Source organism: Theropithecus gelada, chromosome 7a, assembly GCF_003255815.1.
Source record: "Theropithecus gelada isolate Dixy chromosome 7a, Tgel_1.0, whole genome shotgun sequence".
Lineage (NCBI taxonomy): Eukaryota > Metazoa > Chordata > Mammalia > Primates > Cercopithecidae > Theropithecus > Theropithecus gelada.
In genome coordinates, this window is record NC_037674.1 from 23,100,898 (window position 1) to 23,122,944 (window position 22,047).

The 22,047-nt window shown below is 39.6% G+C and overlaps 1 protein-coding gene across 9 annotated transcripts in view; it reads left to right on the forward strand.

The window, feature by feature from the left end:
• Positions 1 to 14,121, forward strand: part of SEMA6D (semaphorin 6D) — a 584,563-nt gene extending 570,442 nt beyond the window's left edge. For 2 of the 9 annotated variants that reach the window (XM_025390606.1, XM_025390605.1), the window contains 17 exons: positions 139 to 250; positions 810 to 870; positions 993 to 1,055; positions 1,165 to 1,266; positions 1,496 to 1,586; positions 2,042 to 2,161; positions 2,861 to 2,949; positions 3,698 to 3,915; positions 4,022 to 4,153; positions 4,497 to 4,652; positions 4,742 to 4,915; positions 5,730 to 5,870; positions 5,966 to 6,043; positions 6,471 to 6,571; positions 6,931 to 6,987; positions 8,476 to 8,643; positions 10,401 to 14,121. In XM_025390606.1, the coding sequence (XP_025246391.1) occupies positions 139 to 250; positions 810 to 870; positions 993 to 1,055; positions 1,165 to 1,266; positions 1,496 to 1,586; positions 2,042 to 2,161; positions 2,861 to 2,949; positions 3,698 to 3,915; positions 4,022 to 4,153; positions 4,497 to 4,652; positions 4,742 to 4,915; positions 5,730 to 5,870; positions 5,966 to 6,043; positions 6,471 to 6,571; positions 6,931 to 6,987; positions 8,476 to 8,643; positions 10,401 to 11,689 (3,152 nt within the window). In that variant the 3' untranslated portion in view covers positions 11,690 to 14,121. The remainder of the gene's footprint in view (positions 1 to 138; positions 251 to 809; positions 871 to 992; positions 1,056 to 1,164; positions 1,267 to 1,495; positions 1,587 to 2,041; positions 2,162 to 2,860; positions 2,950 to 3,697; positions 3,916 to 4,021; positions 4,154 to 4,496; positions 4,653 to 4,741; positions 4,916 to 5,729; positions 5,871 to 5,965; positions 6,044 to 6,470; positions 6,572 to 6,930; positions 6,988 to 8,475; positions 8,644 to 10,400) is intronic. The other 7 variants (XM_025390607.1, XM_025390608.1, XM_025390610.1 and 4 more) reach the window with 5 other exon arrangements.
• Positions 14,122 to 22,047: the final 7,926 nt, after the last annotated feature.

Here is a 22,047-nt window from a genome sequence, read left to right on the forward strand (position 1 = left end):
TTCATTTATATTCAAGACCTTAAGAGAGGAATTTAGTTAAAACCCTTCTACAACAAGTATATACGGCTAATCAATGCTGTTTATTGATCCCTCAGCTCCATAATCCTGAATGATGGTTTAGCCCATTTTTACTTGCAGATTCAAGGCAATATCCGGTTTTTAGAGGACGCCCTTCAGGCAATGAATCGCAGCACAGGCTGGACTTTCAGCTGATGTTGAAAATTCGAGACACACTTTATATTGCTGGCAGGTAATTTTCCTCTCATTGGTTTATTAGATTAAAATTCTTTTCTCTAGTGGTGCTTGCATTAATGTGTCTAGTTCATGAAAAACTAATATGTGATTGTGATCAAAAATTGCAAGTAGCCAGAAATATTCACTGAGAAGAGTCAGTGTTGTGTACCAGGAACAAAATACAAAGCTCAAGCCTTCAGCGGTGCTATTTTATTACTGCCATCAAGAAATCATACACCATTCTTTTTTCCTAAAGCAGCAGGGAAAAAAAAACCTTTCTTTATGCGTTTTTAACTTAGAATTATTCAAGCAAATATCAGAAATATGTCTATGCTAATACCAAGTAGCAGTTTGACCCATGCCTGGAGAGAAGAGCTTTCTTTGCTCTCTGACTACAGTGATGTATAAAAGCATCTCACTAATGAAAAAGTACTCTTTGTTGACTTTGTTTGAGACAGAGAAAATCCAGGTGATCTCTAAAACACAGTAAAGGCAGATCTGTAAAAATAAAACAAGAAGCAGCTTAACATTTTTATGTATTCACATGATATGCTTTATTGCCTTATTTCCAACAGGGATCAAGTTTATACAGTAAACTTAAATGAAATGCCCAAAACAGAGGTAATACCAAGCAAGGTGAGCAACTGTAGTTGGCAAATTTATTTACATCCCCTCTGAACCTGATTAATTTTTCCACTCCCTCCCCCGAAAATGTTCCCATTTAAAAACTGAACTTTGATTTTGCTTGATTAATACAGAAACTGACATGGCGATCAAGACAACAGGATCGAGAAAACTGTGCTATGAAAGGCAAGCATAAAGTGAGTTAAACAGACAAATGTTTGCTAGATTTAGTCTTTCTGTGGGCTTGATACCACAGTGCCAGCACGTTTGAATGTCTGATATTAATGTTACTACTACTTTCTTTAGGATGAATGCCACAACTTTATCAAAGTATTTGTTCCAAGAAACGATGAGATGGTTTTTGTTTGTGGTACCAATGCATTCAATCCCATGTGTAGATACTACAGGGTAAGTATACTTTATGCGATGTGCTTCTTTTGATCAACTTTTCTCCCTTCACTGGTATGCTGTTAGAGTTGAAACCTTTCTGCTTTCCAGTAATTTGTTTTATCTCTAGTGCTATGAAAGAATAAAGACAGAATTCTTCAAATGGAATTTTAATACAAATAAAACAGTATTGCCTTCAGACAGGCACATTGAATAGATATGACACTGGCTATTTATTTTTCTTTTGTAGTTGAGTACCTTAGAATATGATGGGGAAGAAATTAGTGGCCTGGCAAGATGCCCATTTGATGCCAGACAAACCAATGTTGCCCTCTTTGCTGGTAAGATCCTCTAGCCTAATGAATATAAATGATTAATGACATTGAAGGCAAAAAAAGGACTGTAATGGAAGAGTAAAAGTTAATAACTTGGATACCCACCTTGATCTAAGTGTTCGAAAGGCTAAAATCTATGCACAAATTTCCAGAAAAAAAGAAGAAATTAAGGACAAGGATATTTCAGTGCACACTATAAGTATTATGACACCCTGTTGTTAACTAGGCCAGTGACTCCAGATAAGTTGCTTAACTTTTTGATGCCTAGATCCTTCATCTGTAAAATTAGATAATCCCATGGCTGACCTGTCACACATTGATGTGAGTATCAGGTGCAGCCCTATTTGTATAGATAATGGTAATACCGGTGAGAGCACTGCAAAGGGCATAGCACGCTACTGAAGCAAACACACTGTGGGATAATTATGGTTATCTTACCAAAATTATAACTTTGGTTTCAGATGGGAAGCTGTATTCTGCCACAGTGGCTGACTTCTTGGCCAGTGATGCCGTTATTTATCGAAGCATGGGTGATGGATCTGCCCTCCGCACAATAAAATATGATTCCAAATGGATAAAAGGTACCTTTGAAGAGCAGTGTCGTGGGGTCACCAGGAGAGTGGATGGCCCAAGTGGGGACAGCAGCCACAGCCATCGAGAGGTTCAGCACATGACTTTATATTGTTTATTTAGAACACGTAAACACTGCTTTGGTTGTGAACAGGAGCATTGATAGGGAATGAGGAGACTAGTAGCCGCCTCAGGAGAGTAAGTTCATCCAGGTGTTTATCCCAGGTGACCTCAAAAAAAAAGCAGGGGGAGATTTCATCTCTGTGTGTACCAATTTGTCTAACCTTCTAAATGCACATAATACTATTTGCCATTTACCCATCTTGGAAAGTTAACAGAGAGAATCGATTAGTCCGTATGAGAGCCATTTTGTTCTTCAGAGTCTAGAAATCAAGATTTTTTATTTTCAGTGTAAGAGGTTTTCTTCCCTAGTTAAATAGGTTAATGAATAAATCTGTTGAAACAAAGACCTTTGCTGTAGTTCAGTTCCCTGTAGGTCTTTTTACAGTCCATTAGCTGACTTTAGAGACAACGGGTTCCCTGAAGCTTGAACACACCCATATTGGGACTCCTCAAAATCATTGGCAGATTGGAGTTCTTGTTGGCTTGAATGTAACTGTGCAACATCTGTCAGTCATGCCTTGCAGTCGGGGTCTTATGCTAATTGAATTATCCTTTAGGAACCAGTTTGTTTTTAATTTTTCTTTCAGAGCCACACTTTCTTCATGCCATAGAATACGGAAACTATGTCTATTTCTTCTTTCGAGAAATTGCTGTCGAACATAATAATTTAGGCAAGGCAAGTGTATGCATTTGGCTTGAATCGTGGACTTGTACTGCATGAAATTGAGACCACTGTGATAGAGTTAAGGATGCTCCCTTGGCATGTTTTCCAGCTCTCAATTCAGTGTACATAGGGCCAACTGCAGAGAGGTGGGTTGCTTGTCATGAGAATAATTGCTGGAAAACATCTGAACAATAACCTGAGTGGGAACACCAGCCTTGAGTTTTGAGAAGATTTCCTTTTTTTTCCTGCAGCCACAGAGAGTGTTCTACAGGTACCCTTGAGCTATGGATGCTTTTTTTTTTTTACTCTTTAGAAAATCATTCATAGTCTCTTCTTTCTCAGTGTCAAAAGGCAGGATAGAAAGTAGGGACCCCATTCAATTTTTAGTGTTTCAGTGAAGGCCCATGTGATTTTAAAGTATTGCAACCCCTTCTATGCCAGGTTGAAAGACGACACGTTTCATTAACAATACAGGAAGCAGAGTTGGAGACCAAGTGCTGGAATGGTTTTCATTCAGCAAGGCAGATAGACAGCTCACTCCTTGGGGAGGATGTTTAGCAAAACAGTGGCTCTTTTTTTTTTTCCATAGGTGAATCCAGTTTACCTTCTTACTGGACAGACCCCTAGAGAGAAGACTGCTAGATTCTTTTGAACCAGATGTATCTTTAGCATTTTTTGTCCCTCCCTTAAATAGCATCATTTTGTTTCCATTCCTTTCCATGCTCACAACCCCATCACTTTGCTTCTGTCTGTTGGGCAGGCTGTGTATTCCCGCGTGGCCCGCATCTGTAAAAATGACATGGGTGGCTCCCAGCGGGTCCTGGAGAAACACTGGACTTCATTTTTGAAGGCTCGGCTGAACTGTTCTGTCCCTGGAGATTCGTTTTTCTACTTTGATGTTCTGCAGTCTATTACAGACATAATACAAATCAATGGCATCCCCACTGTGGTCGGGGTGTTTACCACACAGCTCAACAGGTGAGCGCAGGACCCCGGCACTGCAGAGATGTTCTGCACATGCCTGTCAGAACCAAGACAGGCTCCGTGTCGCCAGCCTCTTCCTGATGGTTTTCTTCCTTTTCAGCATCCCTGGTTCCGCTGTCTGTGCCTTTAGCATGGATGACATTGAAAAAGTATTCAAAGGACGGTTTAAGGAACAGAAAACTCCAGATTCTGTTTGGACAGCAGTTCCCGAAGACAAAGTCCCAAAGCCAAGGTAAATAAAAAAGTCGAAAAGGGTTTTGTCTTGAACAAAACCCTCCGGTCGCTGGAAGAAGCCCTCCTCAGGGAGCAGCTTGGCCAACCTCCCACACCAGGAAGGGGTTTGTCTCTCTGCAGCATCTCAGATGGAGCCAGCGGATACAGCCTTGTGACCTGCAAGCTCATGAGTGTGAATGGAGAGCCCACTGAGTTCAGGGGCATAGCATTGCTCCTTTAGTTTCACTCACTCTCCTTCCTCCCTTGACCTCTTCTCTGAGAATATGCACTTATTCCTTAGATACAGTACATGGTGTGGCAGGGGCAGCCAAGAGCATAAAAGAACACTGTTTTCCTTTCAGGCCTGGCTGTTGTGCAAAACACGGCCTCGCTGAAGCTTATAAAACCTCCATCGATTTCCCGGATGAAACCCTGTCATTCATCAAATCTCATCCTCTGATGGACTCTGCTGTTCCACCCATTGCCGATGAGCCCTGGTTCACAAAGACTCGGGTCAGGTGAGATCGTCTGGGAAACACTCCTTCCTATCCAACATTTTCTCTGCCCGTTGGCCTCCCCTTCTGATCTGTGCTGCCGCCTCTCGTAGGTACAGACTGACAGCCATCGCAGTGGACCATTCTGCCGGACCCTACCAGAACTACACAGTCATCTTTGTTGGCTCTGAAGCTGGCGTGGTACTTAAAGTTCTGGCAAAGACCAGTCCTTTCTCTTTGAACGACAGCGTGTTACTGGAAGAGATTGAAGCCTACAACCATGCAAAGTAGGTGTATGTTACGAGAATGCCCTTCAGTACTGCTCAAAAATTTCCGGCGTGTATTTCATCTAGTCGTGTCCTTTTGGCCCTCTAAATTAGCCGTGGTTTGGCATAATAGTGTTTTGTGTTTTTTTCTCATTGAAATAAATCTTAGGTTTGTTTTTTTCCCGAGCCTACTAGGGCAAGGAGGGTGAACGGTTGATGAGTTTAAAAATCATTCAGCCCTTGTTTTTCACCTGTAGACTATGAGAACATTTTAACAGCACCTCTCTTATCTTGCAGATATATTCCAAGATGCTACATGCAGCAGACAGTTGTGAGCTTGCATACACACACACACACACACACAAATATACACGCACATACATACACAGAATATAATACTAGTTAAGCATTTCCTTCCTATCATTAATATGTAAGAGAATATTTAGACCATTTTTTAAAAAGCAAGAAATAAAAGAGAGAAATGGAGCAAAGGGGACTAAGGAGAGAACCAGAACCATCTAACACAGGAAAATTTAAATGCATTAAAACACGATCCTTTTTATTTCTATAGTCAAATGTGGCCTTCACAAATGCAATTCATTTCTATCATCATAACAGGAAAGCAATCTTTAAAAACTCTTTGTCCAGCCTGAAATTTAACCAACCGTGCATAGAAGTAGAAGATGAATCACGTAATTATTATTTCCCAAACTATGTACTTGCCTGGTTTGTTACCAAGAATATTCCTTATGATTTCCCAGCTCTCAGTAATTGCTAAACCAAACCACACTTGACTGACTAAACATATGGCTTCAAAATGTATCCCACAAAATAGGTGCAGTGCTGAGAATGAGGAAGACAAAAAGGTCATCTCATTACAGTTGGATAAAGATCACCACGCTTTATATGTGGCATTCTCTAGCTGCGTTGTCCGCATCCCCCTCAGTCGCTGTGAGCGTTATGGATCATGTAAAAAGTAAGCTCGTGTTTCTTTACTTACCCCGGGTCTTGCAGCATCAAAACCTTTGATGATGAGAAAATCCGAGTTACATTCTGTTTGGTGTTATACAGGTCTTGTATTGCATCTCGTGACCCGTATTGCGGCTGGTTAAGCCAGGGATCCTGTGGTAGAGTGACCCCAGGGATGCTGTAAGTACACTTTCTCACGTGAGCTAGGATGAACTATCCTCTCCAGGGTCTCTAAAGCTAGAAATTGTGGAAAACTTCCAATTACACTACTTTTTCTTTCTTGCTTGCTTTCTTGCTTTCTTGCTTTCTTTTTGTTTTTTTGTTATGGAAGAAACAGGAAAATGAAAACCAGGAGATGTGAGAAGGAAGGGCATAATGATACTTAAGGGAAATGGTAGACCTAATAATACTTAAGGGAAATGGATGGAGAGAAAAAACCAATTCTAGTCTGTTCTCTTAAACATTCTAGTTCACTAGTTTTTAACAGAAGTAGCTATTTTAGCAAGTTATGTTAAAATGTTTAATATTTTTTTTTATCTCTGCACATTCTTACTAATCAGTCTGTGTTCTTGGTTCTGCTCTGGTTGTCACTTGTGTTCCTATGAAGGCTGTTAACCGAAGACTTCTTTGCTTTCCATAACCACAGTGCTGAAGGATATGAGCAAGACACAGAATTCGGCAACACAGCTCATCTAGGGGACTGCCATGGTAAGACAGAATCTTCCATTCCCACCTGGAGCTTCTTTTTGACCACCTTTGCACGTGGACATTATTTTACAATCAGTCTTTTTAATGACTCAGGACACATACCACCTAGCATTTTAACTTAAACTTCGCAAAAGCTGAGCTGTTTGATCATGGGGATACATTAGAAAAGAGGCTTACTTTTTTTTCCTTCACCATTTACAATTTTGTAGGAAATCTAGAGAGAGATAGTCTAACCAGTAGGTTAATCTTTTTAATTTATAGTCTTTTTTTTTTTTACTTTTTTAGTTAATTGGAATTCATAAATTTTTGCTTTCTTTTGGTTACTTTTCACTGATTACTTGTTCCTTTAATTCTTTTAGAAATTTTGCCTACTTCAACTACACCAGATTACAAAATATTTGGCGGTCCAACATCTGGTTAGTTTTTTTTAATTTTTTTGAATTAACAACCTTTTCTTTCCTTCAGTTCAGCATTTTCAGCCCCTTCTCCCCTCCTTTTGCGCAGTTTGGCAGCCCTTCATTTTTCCGCTTTGACTCATAATCCCACTGATGGTACCAAAAGACTTTTCTTACTGAGCACTTCACCCTTGTATAGCATGTTAACACTTCATCATTGACCAAGCCACATCCTTTAAGAAAATTCAAATGGGCTAACATAGACTGCATTCCAGCTGCACGCACGCCCACCCAAGCTTTCTTCTTTCTCACCTCTTTGCATTGTGAATGTTTCTTCTGGTCATCTGTATTTAATGGATGGCGGAATTTCATTATTTTTCCCCATCTCTCCTCACCTTTCCTATGACCTAGTAAACAAATACACATTTCCCATAAATGTGTATTTAAAAGTTTTAGAGATCTTTGAATGGTTTGCGCTCATCCTGCGAATCTTTGAATGTTGTGGTCTCGGTCATGTGAAAAAGGCTTCAGTGGAATGAAGCTGATTTTTGATGTATTAAGATGTTCAGTGGGCTCTCCAAGCCTCTCTGTACCTGTTTTGGAACCTTCTTCTGTAATCGTTGCACCAGTCAGAATTGCAGTCTCTGAGGTTTTAGCCTAAAAGCGTAGGCTTACATTTTGAGGGAAAATCTATTTGGAGGAAATCAGTACTAGACATGCTAAAAGGTTAAGTTACTCCCGGTCCTATTGCTGCTTCTAAAACTCACCAGCAATTCCTTTCCTCAGGGGGAGAAAAAGATGGCAGACCTTATGTATCAGAATATCCTCGTTCAGTTTGTAAATGCCATTGCCTTTGCATTAGGTTCTGCTAACTCTTTGGAAGAAACTTCCCAGCAGTTTTGGAGAGTACAGGCAAAGTCTGTCCCTCCTTCGGTGTTTTACTGTCGGGGGCAGAGCCTCAGTGTAGTGAATAATCTACATATGGACAGGAGGCCACTAGTAACAACCTCTTAGGCAGAGCTGGTTTATCACATCCAAAATCAAGTCTCTTCATAGACTTAACCAGATATTTTCCGACAAAATTCCATCATAGCTTCTTCCCCAATAAAGACTATAGATTTTCTAACCATCTGTGAAAGTGCTTTTTAGGATGCATAAAAAGAAATGAAATGATGTCTCACAAGAGAAGGAAGAAACAGCAACTAATCTGCCCTGGGAATTATATTACCTTTTTCATGAGTGTCATTAGTAACCACAGGGGCTTTCCTAAGAGCCTTTCGAGTATCTTTAATTTTGAAATCTGCTTAATATGTCTTTACTGTTAATTTTCAGTTTTCATTCACTCCCTTGAAAGGAAAGAATTTGATGTAGCTTCCTCAGGCGTGTTTTTACAAAATCCTAGAGCAAACGTTCTCATGAAATTTACTCAAACTTTATTTAAAAATGCAACAGACCAATCAAAAAAATCTTGACATTATCCATATTAATAAAATCTGTTTGCCACCACAGACATGGAGGTATCTTCATCTTCTGTTACCACAATGGCAAGTATCCCAGAAATCACACCTAAAGTGATTGATACCTGGAGACCTAAACTGACAAGCTCTCGGAAATTTGTAGTTCAAGATGATCCAAACACTTCTGATTTTACTGATCCTTTATCGGGTATCCCAAAGGGTAAGGCCTCAGCAGGGACCTCATCTCTAACTGCATGGAAACCTGATCCTTAATATCACTGAGGAGTATGTGGTTCTCCAGAGGTGAGCCTCACTGGAGCTTCTGCGGTTGTACCTCCACCGCCCCTAGCCACAGTCTCTCTGGCTTTCTGTGGTTATATCTGAGTGCATTCCTTAAAAGATAAAAGAGGTGGAAAGCTGTTGGAGAAAAGGCTGCTGAAGCAGCCACTCAGACAATCTAATCTGTGTTGATTTCTGTCTGAAGAAGCAGAGAGCGTGCTGGATTTCAGGAAATTTCAAGGGTCACCGCAGCAAAAAACAAAACTCATTAATTGCAAATATCCTGATATCAGATGTTTTGTCTAGGAACCTTTCCCAGCCTCTTGTTTAGCTTCCATTCAAAATGCAATCTGAAAAGGATATGTGAGATGCTAAGTTGCTTGAATGCCACAAGCAATAAAACATAACAGAATGCTTGTCCATAACTATCATTTTCAGCCTATAATAGGAGCAGTTATAAAATAGCTGCCTGTTGAGTTAGCTTATTAGATATATTACTCTAGGAAAAAAAATCTATTCTTTAGTGCTTACTAAACTATGGTATCAGGTTTCCAATCAGTTTTTATGGCAGCGCATTGTCATTTATGATTTATATCGGTTGATTTTCATTTTATATGTTTTCGTTGTAAACAATTTTATAATCATTCTTCATTCTTCTTTCTGCTTTGCTTTCTTTAGTAATACCATTTTTTTCTCCTTTTCTTTCTTGGTCTTTCACAGTGCCACTGAATTCCATAACATTAATTAAACATTAATTAAAAACAACTAATGTTCAAAGGCCTTAGCACTAACTTAAAGCAACAGAATCTTCAAAATCACTCTGACTTACCTTACTCTGGGATAGCTGTGTTTATAGCATGTAACAGACTTGAATACCTCTTAAACTAACATTTTTTAATTAATTGTTAGATGTCTGTGGTTGCATTAAAAGGTTAAGTTTAATTTCAATAATTATAAACTAATTTGCTCTTCTTTTTCTAGGTCTAATTTAAATATTTTCAAATATCTTCGGATAATTTGACAATTTTCTTAACTAATACGTAGTATGTTTCCTTAGACTGTCTGGATTTCTTACATAGTCGGTCATTCAAGAGTGCTTCACCCCAAGATGGAATGAAAAAAAAATTCAAGCAAACATGAAAGTCTCTTTTTATAGCTAATAGTGATCAAGCAGATATTTTTGGTTTGTGAACAAATTATGTGTTCTTATTTAAGTTAGTATAATTTTATTGGGATATTATTTTAGCATCATATATATTTATGCTAATTATTACAGTTTCCTATATCCTAACAGCTACCTTTTAATCCTGAATTAAGAGAAAATTATGCCACAAAACATATAATGAGTTTAAGGTTAGCTATTCAGAAACTATGCACCTCTAACTATTTTTTAGATCGAAACTCTTATTAAACTTTCTAACATATAACAACTATTTATGAGGGATTAGAGGAAAAGAACAGAAGAATACAGATCAGTGGGAGATTAGAGTTATCCTGGCATTTGCAGCAATCCTGTATGTCTCTGGGGATCCTAGTTTGATTAAAGACAAAATATACAAGGAATTTTGGAGTCTACTTGACCCTCCAAGCTAAGCATACGAACCATATGAAGGTCTTGTTGGCTCACTGAAAGCCATTTGCTGTTTATTATTATTGTTAAAAAGCACCTCATTCACACGTCCCATGTGTCTGTTGCAGGTGTACGATGGGAAGTGCAGTCTGGAGAGTCCAACCAGATGGTCCACATGAATGTCCTCATCACCTGTGTCTTTGCTGCTTTTGTTTTGGGGGCATTCATTGCAGGTGTGGCAGTATACTGCTATCGAGACATGTTTGTTCGGAAAAACAGAAAGATCCATAAAGATGCAGAGTCCGCCCAGTCATGCACAGACTCCAGTGGAAGTTTTGCCAAACTGAATGGTCTCTTTGACAGCCCTGTCAAGGAATACCAACAGAATATCGATTCTCCTAAACTGTATAGTAACCTGCTGACCAGTCGGAAAGAGCTCCCACCCAATGGAGATACTAAATCCATGGTAATGGACCATCGAGGGCAACCTCCAGAGCTGGCTGCTCTTCCCACTCCTGAGTCTACACCCGTGCTTCACCAGAAGACCCTGCAGGCCATGAAGAGCCACTCAGAAAAGGCCCATGGCCATGGGGCTTCAAGGAAAGAAACCCCTCAGTTTTTTCCCTCTAGTCCGCCGCCTCATTCCCCATTAAGTCATGGGCATATCCCCAGCGCCATTGTTCTTCCAAATGCTACCCATGACTACAACACGTCTTTCTCAAACTCCAACGCTCACAAAGCTGAAAAGAAGCTTCAAAACATTGATCACCCTCTTACAAAGTCATCCAGTAAGAGAGAGCACCGGCGTTCTGTCGATTCCAGAAATACCCTCAATGACCTCCTGAAGCATCTGAATGACCCAAATAGTAACCCCAAAGCCATCATGGGAGACATCCAAATGGCACACCAGAACTTAATGCTGGATCCCGTGGGATCGATGTCTGAGGTCCCACCTAAAGTCCCTAACCGGGAGGCATCGCTATACTCCCCTCCTTCAACTCTCCCCAGAAATAGCCCAACCAAGCGAGTGGATGTCCCCACCACTCCTGGAGTCCCAATGACTTCTCTGGAAAGACAAAGGGGTTATCACAAAAATTCCTCCCAGAGGCACTCTATATCTGCTATGCCTAAAAACTTAAACTCACCAAATGGCGTTTTGTTATCCAGACAGCCTAGTATGAACCGTGGAGGATATATGCCCACCCCCACTGGGGCGAAGGTGGACTATATTCAGGGGACACCAGTGAGTGTTCATCTGCAGCCTTCCCTCTCCAGACAGAGCAGCTACACCAGTAATGGCACTCTTCCTAGGACGGGACTAAAGAGGACGCCGTCCTTAAAACCTGACGTGCCACCAAAGCCTTCCTTTGTTCCTCAAACCCCATCTGTCAGACCACTGAACAAATACACATACTAGGCCTCAAGTGTGCTATTCCCATGTGGCTTTATCCTGCCCATGTTTTTGAGAGGATGATGTTGTAAGGGTACCTTAAAACAAGAGACTTGCTTGTATTTTAAGAGAACCAAGTGGCCAAAGAAACTCTTTCTAACTTTGGCAACATCAGAACTCGCCACATGTAGCTACTGCAGCAAGGCTTCTGTGTACTTGCCTGAAAACAAAGGAAGGTGCTGGTCATTCCATTTCTTTTGTTTGAAGCTAAAGAGATGTGTAGCTCCCAGGGGCTACCTTACCCGTATAAAGAGCTGATAACAGTACTCAGAAGAATCTGTGAACAAATACTTGAAAATGGGTTCAATGTTGACTGCCATTATGTGTGGTCTTCCCATTAAATGTGAACGTTTTAATATGTATGCATTCACCTTGCCTCTTGCACAAATGTCGAAAAAAGATGGTAATGTCTCAAAGAAATGAACTTGTAGATTACCACGCAGTTTGCTAAAAATTCAATCTTTGACCCAAGCTGTAGCATTTTTTTTTTTCATGTGTGGCATTTTTTTCATGCCACCAACAAACTTGTTGCGTGTGTGTGTGTGTGTGTTTGTGTGTGTGTGTGTGTGCTGTACCCACTAGGATTTGTTTAGGTGCCCATTGCATCTTTTTGTGCTATGGAGTTGTTTACATTGAGCATGACTGAACGAGAGACAATACTACTTCCCACAGGAGTCCATTGCGTTCAGCTTTGAAAGAGGAATAGAATCGAGGCTCCTTTGACCATCAAAATGATGAACTTTACTTAGGTGGTACCCAATGCCAGAATGTAAGAGTTGCAAGTGATTTTGTGCTGCTATTCATTAAAACTTCTATTCCAGTCTTGCCAGCTTAAGGAGATCAAGATATTAAGAGGTATCCTTGATTTATTTTCCAGTATTCAGTAGTAAAATTTTCCTGTCCACTGTGAATCAAAGCCTGAGTCACTCTATTTAACCTTAGACACATTAATAAGGTTTTATTTTTATTGTGTTTGGTTTTTTCCCGCAGAGTAAAATTTCTCCTCCTTTAACTCCTCCTACCCCCCCAAGGTAAAAAACAAAAAACAAACAAACAAAAAATAGAAGACGAAAGAAAGACATATGAAAGGAATTGTAATTGGCTTAACAGAAACAGTCTGTGAAGACTAACAGTGGTGCAATCATGTTGTCTGTGTTGTGTTATGTGAGAATTTTCTCCTAAGTCATGCAGGTAATGACAATATACTGTAAATACCACATGTGAGTTTACCTGAATCTGTGCATTTTGTGCCTTATTCATGAGAATGATAGAAGTACTAAAATCTGTCAAGTGTTTTCAGTATAGCACATTATTTACTGAGTGCCAGTTGTAAATGTTTTTCAACCAGCACCTGAAAAAGACTCTTTTCAAAAAATCACAGAAACAATCTAGAACAATTAATTGTTAACATAATCCAACCTCAGAGCAGCATTACATTCTTTGCCATGATAAACATTCCACTCCTGCTTGCCTAAGGATGAAACAGTGATAATGTGAACTCAAATGAGGTTTCCTGGGTAATGTGACACCTGCAGAAACTATAGAGCGTCATTTATACGTAGTTTGGCAGAAACCACTTACAGTTGATGATGCGCAACCCTGCTGACTGTTTCAGTTAATATGCTGCAGACCACACAGTTGTTTAGTGAACCAAATCTAGAAAGTACCAAGGCAGAGGAATGCTCCTGCTGTAGTCAGGCAAATGAGTTCGACTGGATTTCTTTTGACAATACTGTTGGTACCTATTACTTTGGGGAGGACAGGTTGCAGAAGACCAGATCATTTTTATACAGAATGTGAAATACTGATACAGCTATTCTTTTTTTTTTAAAGAACATTGTTTTATAAAGAACATGATTTCCAGTGATCTCTGGAGGCGCTAAAGCTAAAATTTCTGTTCTTGAAACACTTCAGCTTTGCAACTAAAATATTACAGATTAATAATAAATTAAACCGACCAATGATAAACACTACTCAGTCCACCAACAACAAACGTGTTTGAATTCACCTTACCAATATTAATCCCAGCGTGTGTAAAACGGAACAGTAACTCTATGTGACCCCAGATAACATTTTGTAACATTGTACTTCCTTGTAGTTTGTAATGTGAGTTCAATCAGTATTTATGTTGAAATTTCTAACATGAAATCTAGTCTCTATCCTGTTAATTTAATTTTTAAATGCTTTATCCATTTGTGCAAAGGTAAACGCAGATTGTATCTTTTTTAATGGTACGGCATAAAAAGTAACCCTCAAGTGAAGTGGCTCTATACTGTTTTATAGAGTACTTTAACATGTATAGATATCTTGTAAACTTGTATTGTGGATGTGTAAATAATACGTACTTTGGGTTTTTAACACCGCATGTAAAGTCAAAATAAAATATACAAATCATTATATCTTGCCTCTTGATATTGAAGAGGTTTACAACGTATTAAATTTTTTAAATATTTTCAAGTCAATCAACACTGGTAAGAGTTGCTTTTAAAATCTGCCAAAATATTCTTGGAACAGTTGCTCTCCAGTCATGGTTGCACTACCATTCTCTCCTTGGAAGGCTGGTACTGAAGGTCAGAGCCCCTGAGAAAAATGAGAAACTGCTCAGAAAACCAGCTGAACTGTACTGCATCAACAGTCAGACGCTTTAGGCAAACAGAGGTGGTTCACATTATCCATAGATCTATCTAGTTCCACAGACATTTTTAAAATTCATGATTTGTTTTCCTGCATGAAATATTTCACATAATTTCAGTTCAAAATTATAACTGGCAAACAGGGTTCCCGTGAACATTTCTTGCAATTTGGTATAAGGAGTTTCTCAGTTCCCTTGTTTTAAACAAATAGAATAAATTAGGAGCTATCTAAATATCTAAACATTGAAATGGAAGGTAACGACATGATTCTACAGCTCTTTCTTAGCACCTAATGAGTTGGTGGCTGCTGTCATTGCTTCTCATGGATATTGACAGTGGCAAGCCACTTCTGAGAAAGACAACAGGGGTGCTTGTAGGAATCCCTGCCCTTTTGGTTCTAGCTGCTACTCCTGGCCAAAGCCCATCTGCAGCTCCCGTGTGGTCATGTTTTCTCAAGGACCTTCAGCAGCATCTTTGCTGAACAGCAGAATGGCCATATTCCTGTCTCGAGTATTACTCTCCCTGACAGTGTCATCTAATTAGGGGTGCTGCATTTCAGTATAATTTAGTGGTATCAGAAGTCCTTGTTTATTCCTATCATGGCATGCAATACTCCAGAGACATGAGGAAAAATTTGCAGGAATCCTTTTGTGAGAGAGAAAGACCAGTGGATGACCTATTTGCCCCATTTCACAGCTCCCAGTACCACAGGTTGTGCCACCAGCCAGAGAGCCTGACCTCGGCCTTCCAAATGACCCCATCATTGGCAGGAAGTCTGTGTAAGTCTGCACACCATTATAGTGCTGGAGAAGAGGGTGGAAGGTGTCTCCTATCTCACTGACTTGCCGAAGTCAATTTGTAACTCAGATTTTGAACAAATGGATGAAAGAAGACACAAGGGAAATGCATCTTCAACCTTGTCTTGCTCTGTCGCCCAGGCTGGAGTGCAGTGGCAGGATCTCGGCTCACTGCAACCTCCACCTCCCAGGTTTGAGCAATACTCCTGCCTCAGCCTCCCGAATAGCTGGGATTACAGGCACCCGCCACCATGCCCAGTTAATTTTTGTATTTTTAGTAGAGAAGGGGTTTCACCATGTTGGCCAGGTTGGTCTCGAACTCCTGACCTCAGGTGATCTGCCCACCTCAGCCTTCCAAAGTGCTGGGATTACAGGCATGAGCCACCACATGCAGCCTCCTCCTAGGCTTCTTTAGCATTGCATTATCACTCATTTGCATTGCCTATTTCCATTAACTTGGTGTTTATTATACCTACTGCCTGTTTACTAGTTTTTCTGAGTTCAGCGACTTTTTTCTCTTCTAAAAAATGCACCTTTCTTTTCTCCCTTATAGAAGTTCTTAGCCTTATTCCATCATAGACATTTTTGATAATTTAATGAATGCTATGGACTGAAAGGCGCATTTCCCTTTCCTCTCCAGGACATTTACAGTCCCCTAAAATCACATCTGTGAATCCTCAAGATAAATGCTCAGATCCCATTTGAGAGACATAGGGTAAGGGAACTTGGGATTTTTTTTCAAAGGGAGCACATAAAACCAGAGAGTAATGGGACAAATACAATAAACTAACCAGGACAAGGCACTGTGCTCTGGTTCCAGAAATTCCATCGACTAAGCACTTGGTTACCCTGGGAAGGGGCAACTTTGAAGCCAGATGCAACACTTGAAATGCTGATACAGGCTAAGAAGAGAGGGCATCTCTTCTTCTGCCAGGTAGTGTCATGATGACCCAGGTGCTGGTCTGGCACTAGGAGGACTCAGCCTCCTGCCATCAGAGAGAGATCAACTTTCTCATCTTCTCCCAGCTGGTCTCCTTCATCTGCTTGTCAGAGGAGGGAAAAGAACAAAGTGTCCAAAGCAGCCCTAGGTCCGGGTCCAGGGAGCTGAGTTCTAATCCTCACCCCATCACTCATCTAGTGATTGAGGGCACTCCACCTCTCCTGACTTTGGTAAAGAGATGATTTGACATCCATTTCTCTGACAGTTCTATGGTCTCTGTCAACTCTGCAATTCTATTATTTTATGAATGCTATGCTTAACTATTACAAGTTCAATAGCTTGGTTGGTAGTATGTTTATGGATGCATGAGGCCTGCTTCCTGTTAGATATAAGATATATGTGAGATTAACAATAAGTTATGACAAACAGTGCACTTTAAGCCATTTACCTTGGATCTACTAATATATTTGACGTTTACACTTTTTGCATATATAACATGTGAAACACTTAAATCTCTGCCAGTGTTGCATTTTTTATCAAGTAGATGTGATATCATAAACAAAGAAGAATGGAACTATAATAAAATCAATCTTTAATTCTTGAGGGGATGGAGAGTGCAAGGCTAGAGGGGGAGGTAATGTCTTGGTCATTCAAATAGTGAATCAACTAGAATTCATATGTAAAGAAAAATAGCATATTTTTAGCCCCTGTCTTATAATATAATTCTTTTTAAAAATTAGATATTGATTACTGGTTGATAAATCTCATTTTAACATGCACTTGAGTACACTTAGCCTCATATGCAGGGTTTGGGTAAAGTATGAAAATACAGCGTTATATATGCGCTGTTACTTGTGAGCGTTCTTCGTTAGTGTGAGATGGACCTACCCAATGCTACTGTAAAGACTGACTTCTGACCAGTTAGAGCAGTGGTAAGAAGGACAATTTGTCAGTGTCAAGCAGCCCTGTGCAGTGGAATGTTCCATGCTGATGGAGGTTCTAAATCTGTGCTGTACAACCTAGTAGCTTAGCGTATGTGGTTACTGAGTATTTGAAATGTGGCCAGTATTTGTGAGGACTTACTACACTGGGCAAAGCCATCTACAAGGCCACCCCTGCTGCTGCACCACTGTAAGAGGTCAGGCTGTGGCTCTGAATACAGCAATTCCATGAAGTATTTAACTCTGATTAAAAGATAAGACATGCCTTGTACATTTTGTGTATCTACCCTGGGGCTTCACAGACAGTTGAACTCACAATTGATCGCCCAATCAATCACAGATCTAGTTTGAGGTCTGTTTTCTGATTTAGAAACTATAATAAGCACATCCATTGACTGCTAAAAAGCATCAGTGCTTGGCTTATGTGGACAGACTTCTCTTACATTTTCCTGGTGCTTTTGAGCGCTATTCAGTTAATCCCCAACATGCCTTTTTTTTTCTTTTTGAAAGGGATAAGATTGTCATTCCCATTTTCAAGGTACAGAAATTAAGATGAGTGTGAGTGTGACAACTGTGGACATGTAAATGACAGTCAGTTCAAAAATCAGGGCTAATTCACATTCTCACACTCATGCCCGATGGACAAGCTAACACCCTCTGCGAGACGGTTGAAAAGGGAGTATCGGTGTTCAATCAGTGAGGATGGCCTCTCTCCAGCACTTCATGTATAATGAGGAGAAACAAAAAAGGTAGAATAATTACAGTATCCAGGAATACGTGCCAAACTTCTAATGAAAAACAGAACATTCAGTGACATCAGTCACATGCTGAGCCATCATAATGAACATGCCAAATCAATTATTTGAAAAAACAATCCATGGGCTGAATTGACAAGGTGTAGGCTGAAAGCAACCAAAAGGATGCATTCAGAGATGCTACAAGAAACTAACCTGATGTGTCCAAATGGTACCCATCTAGGTTTCTGGGCATCTTGCCAGATCTACACCTGCGGACTGGCAGAGAGTCTCTGGGGAGAATTTGTTTATTTCTTACTTTGCAATTTCTTCATATTGAGCTGTGGTTGTATATTGGGAGTTAAACACAGTTACAGTTTTTCCACTGCTCCCTATGGTTGGGAGATCTTTAGGAGTCGGACTATCTTAAAGAATGTTTTCTGATCATTTGAGCTGCCTAGCCTTTTGTGAGCCATTAGAGTAAGCACACAAAAAAAACATCTGTTGAAGAAACAAATTTGGTAATCGCCCCAGCATCTTACCCTAAGTCAGGTGGCAGGGCCTTGCCAGACATTTGCAACTGTTAATGCTAATAAGCATAGTAAAAGCATATAGACCTTCTTAGCATTTGCAAATCAGGTTTTCAAATAAGAGGATTATAGCATTTTTTAACCATTCTCAAAGGAGCATTCCATGGGTTTGGGAGACAGCTTTGGAAAGTATAATAAAGAAATGGAACCCTTGGAGCACTTTTGCAAATGTGAAAGTTTAGAGAGTTTTAGGGAGCATTTGGGGTATGAATTAGGCTCCAAAGTTCAATGACATCTCAGGTTCAGAGATAGAGTCAGGCAGTTTGGAGTTTTGTTGGTCTGTATGTTACTGGAGTGACTCATAAAATTGAGATCAATTCTTAAGATTCAATCTGATCTGATGAGAGCCTCTTCTGGCTGCCCAGTTAAGGCTTCACCCTGAAAAATTCCATCGGTTTTTCAGGACTTACTAAACTATTATTTCCAACTACCTATGGAACTCACACTTCATAGAGGTAGAAATGATTGACATCATGTGGTTTGCTTAATTTGCATGAATATCATAAATGAGAGAAAAGAGCAAAACACTAAAATGGAAGAAAACAATAGAGTTCAAATTATTTTAAATATGTGTACATATATAGGAGTCTAGAAAAAAAAACATACAAAAATATTAAAAACCGCTTAGAATCATTAAAACTGACATATTTTGAAACATGCTTCATTCAAACACATTTTTGAAAATTCTCTGTACATTTTTATTCTAACTTTGTTTTAAAAAGGAAAAAAAAACTCCTGGAAACAGCCCCTGACTTTGTTTAGTTATCTAGTATCAAGAAAAGATGAAGACTTTATTTACCACTGAAAACAAACTCCCAAAAGTTTTATTTTGCTACAAGGAAGGTATCAATGATTATGATCGACCTTGACGTTCTTTGGTTCCTAGAGTGTCTAAATAAAATGTTTCTTTCTTTTTTTTTTTTTTTCCTGGAGATACTGGGAATAAACTGATGAAATGTGGAAATTATAAAAAACCAAAAGACAGAACTCAGGACAGAACTAGGACCCAGGCAGAATAGCCAGGCAATGGCAGAGCACGGTGTGGGTACATGGCTAGCGTCCAGAGGAGGAACTCAGAATGGAGATGCTGTGGCAGGCAGCCTGGGCCTTCTCTGTATCTCAAAGGGCAACCACGCAAAAAACTGGAAAACCCCATTTTTTCCTTTGTCTTTTCTTTCCTAGATTCAAGAATAACAGAAAGCAAGGAAGCAGATGAAAAGAGAGCAGGTAGCTTTGAGGACAATGAGATTATTATGGTAATGACAACTTGGGAAAATATGAAAAAATTAGCAGAGCAAACTCCTCTCCTCTGTGACAGCATGCCAGTTAAGGATGTCAGGAAAGCCACACCCCTTTGCAAAGTTCCCTGCAATTTCTCCCCTCCCCCTACTTTTTAAAAAGTAAATTTTCTCAATTTAACAAGTTCTCTTTTAGGAGAAGCAACTCTGCTCCTCCTTCTGTTGTAGCTATGGACTACCTTAAGGAGAGAGATGTTTTGGGGTAATCTCAACCAGTCTAGCCAGGCAAAATGGAATTGGCATTTAATGGCCTGGTTGTATGTCATACTATTTCATTAGGGTTTCCACAGTTCCAACTTACATCAAGAATGTCAATACCAAGACCACTCAATAGGAAGATCTTGTTTCCTGAAAATGAGCCTAGGAATCAAAAGGCATAAAGCCACCATAGAGAAAATTACCCCCATTGTTGAAAAAAAATTAAGTTATTGCATAACTGGACATGTCAGAGGCATTCGAACCAGAGCGACTCCATTTTGAGTGAGGGCTAGGAAAATGAGGCTGGGACTTGCTGAGCTGCATTCCCAGAAAGTTAGGCATTCCTGACCTCTAGATATTTACAGTTAAGGGAACAGATTGATAACGTTTACTAAACAGACCCAGACTTGGGATTGTCCTAATAGCCTGATATCTTGAGAACAAAAGCATTCCTAATTTTGCTTGAAAGATAATATATTGATTCTTACGAAAATTAAACCTTTATCAAAAACCTTTGTAGCAGAGCACATCTCCCCATAATATTTTTTCATCATATATATGTGTGTGTAGATATATGTGTGTGTATATATATGTGTGTGTGTATATATGTGTGTGTATATATACACACAAGCATTGGACCTAGGGTGGACGTGTTCCTCCTACTTTTGGAAGCACCCTACTCTGTCTATGGAGTAGCTGTCCTTTCACAACTTTACCTTCTTATTTTATTTTATTTTTTTGCGAGACAATAAACTTTCCTTTGCTTTGCACTGTGGACTCGCCCTGAATTCTTTCTTGCAAGAGATCCAAGAACCCTCTCCTGGGGTCTGGATCGGGACCCTTTTCCTGTAACAGACGTGTGTCTCTTGGTTTTAGATTAGTCACCGACTGCCAGGGAGATAGCTCTGGAGTTAGAATGCTTCTACTGTACATATGAAATCTCCCCAGTTGAACAATTTCTAAATCTCCAGCATCTACAATGTGTACCCTGGGAACACTGAAAACACATTGGTCACATTTTGAGACCCCTGCTGCACTGGGCCTTATACACATTTGGTGAGAATCAGGCCAGGCCCTAGCCTAACAAAGTTATTGCCCTGAGCCAGCATTGATGGTAGCCAAGAGCTACAACATTTTGCAGTTTTTCGCTTTGAATCTTTTATGCCTTTGCCAGTGATATTATCTTTTGCTTCTTTTCCTCTCATGTTTATTTGAACACCAGTATATTTAGGCAGTTATTTAGAAGACATACAAGAAAGATTCAGGTTAACTATGTTTGACAGAAATCTATAAGATAATCCCTATATAAACGTGTCTAACAACTATTTGGTTTTGTTCACATCTGATTAAAACATAACAGGAAAAGTCACCGTTCATAAAAACAACACAACAAAAATTCTTGGCAGAATGGTTGAGTTTTAGAGCTTTGTGAAAAAACTCCCTTTAGTGTTGGAATAAACACTGAAAAAGGAAGGCAGGGAGTCTAGAAAGAATGAATTCCCCTTCAGCCCTATAATTAGGATCCTTCCACCATGTGAGTGGCAAAAAGCATGGGGAATGTGGCATGTTTGGAAATGTAAAATATCACTCTGAGGTCTTATATTTCCCTCAGGAGAGAAGGTAGCTTCCAGAAGCTTAGGAGGGACAATTAATTACAGGCTTTCATTGGGAAAACAGAAAGAGAATGAAGGATCTTAGAAACCAAACGGGAATGTCAGAAGACCCTGAAAACTTCTCTAAGAGCAAGCAACTAGTTGAAAGACAGAAGGCCACGTAGAGAACATTCTGCTTCATAACTACATTACCCTGACATCCCAAACAACAAAGTATGAGGGAGGCTAGGAAACTCTGTACTCATGCTTAGCTGGACTCTTTGATAAATGTTGAAGGAGATAGAAAGGAAAGTTGAATAGGAAGGAAAACTGGGAGAAGCTGGGGAGCAATGATAACATTTAAACACTAGTAAGCTAGGTACCTAAGTGTTTCTACACACTTAAAAGGATTGTCATAATATGCAACATAATATTATTTTGGTAAATAAATAATGACACACTTCCATTCTATAAGTAGATGTATATTCTATGATTTATATAAGCATTGAGGAAATTATTAAAGGATAAACACCAAGTGTTAACGTATGTTACTGAGTAAAGTGCAGGAAGTCAAAATGGTAATAACAATAGCAGAATGTGAC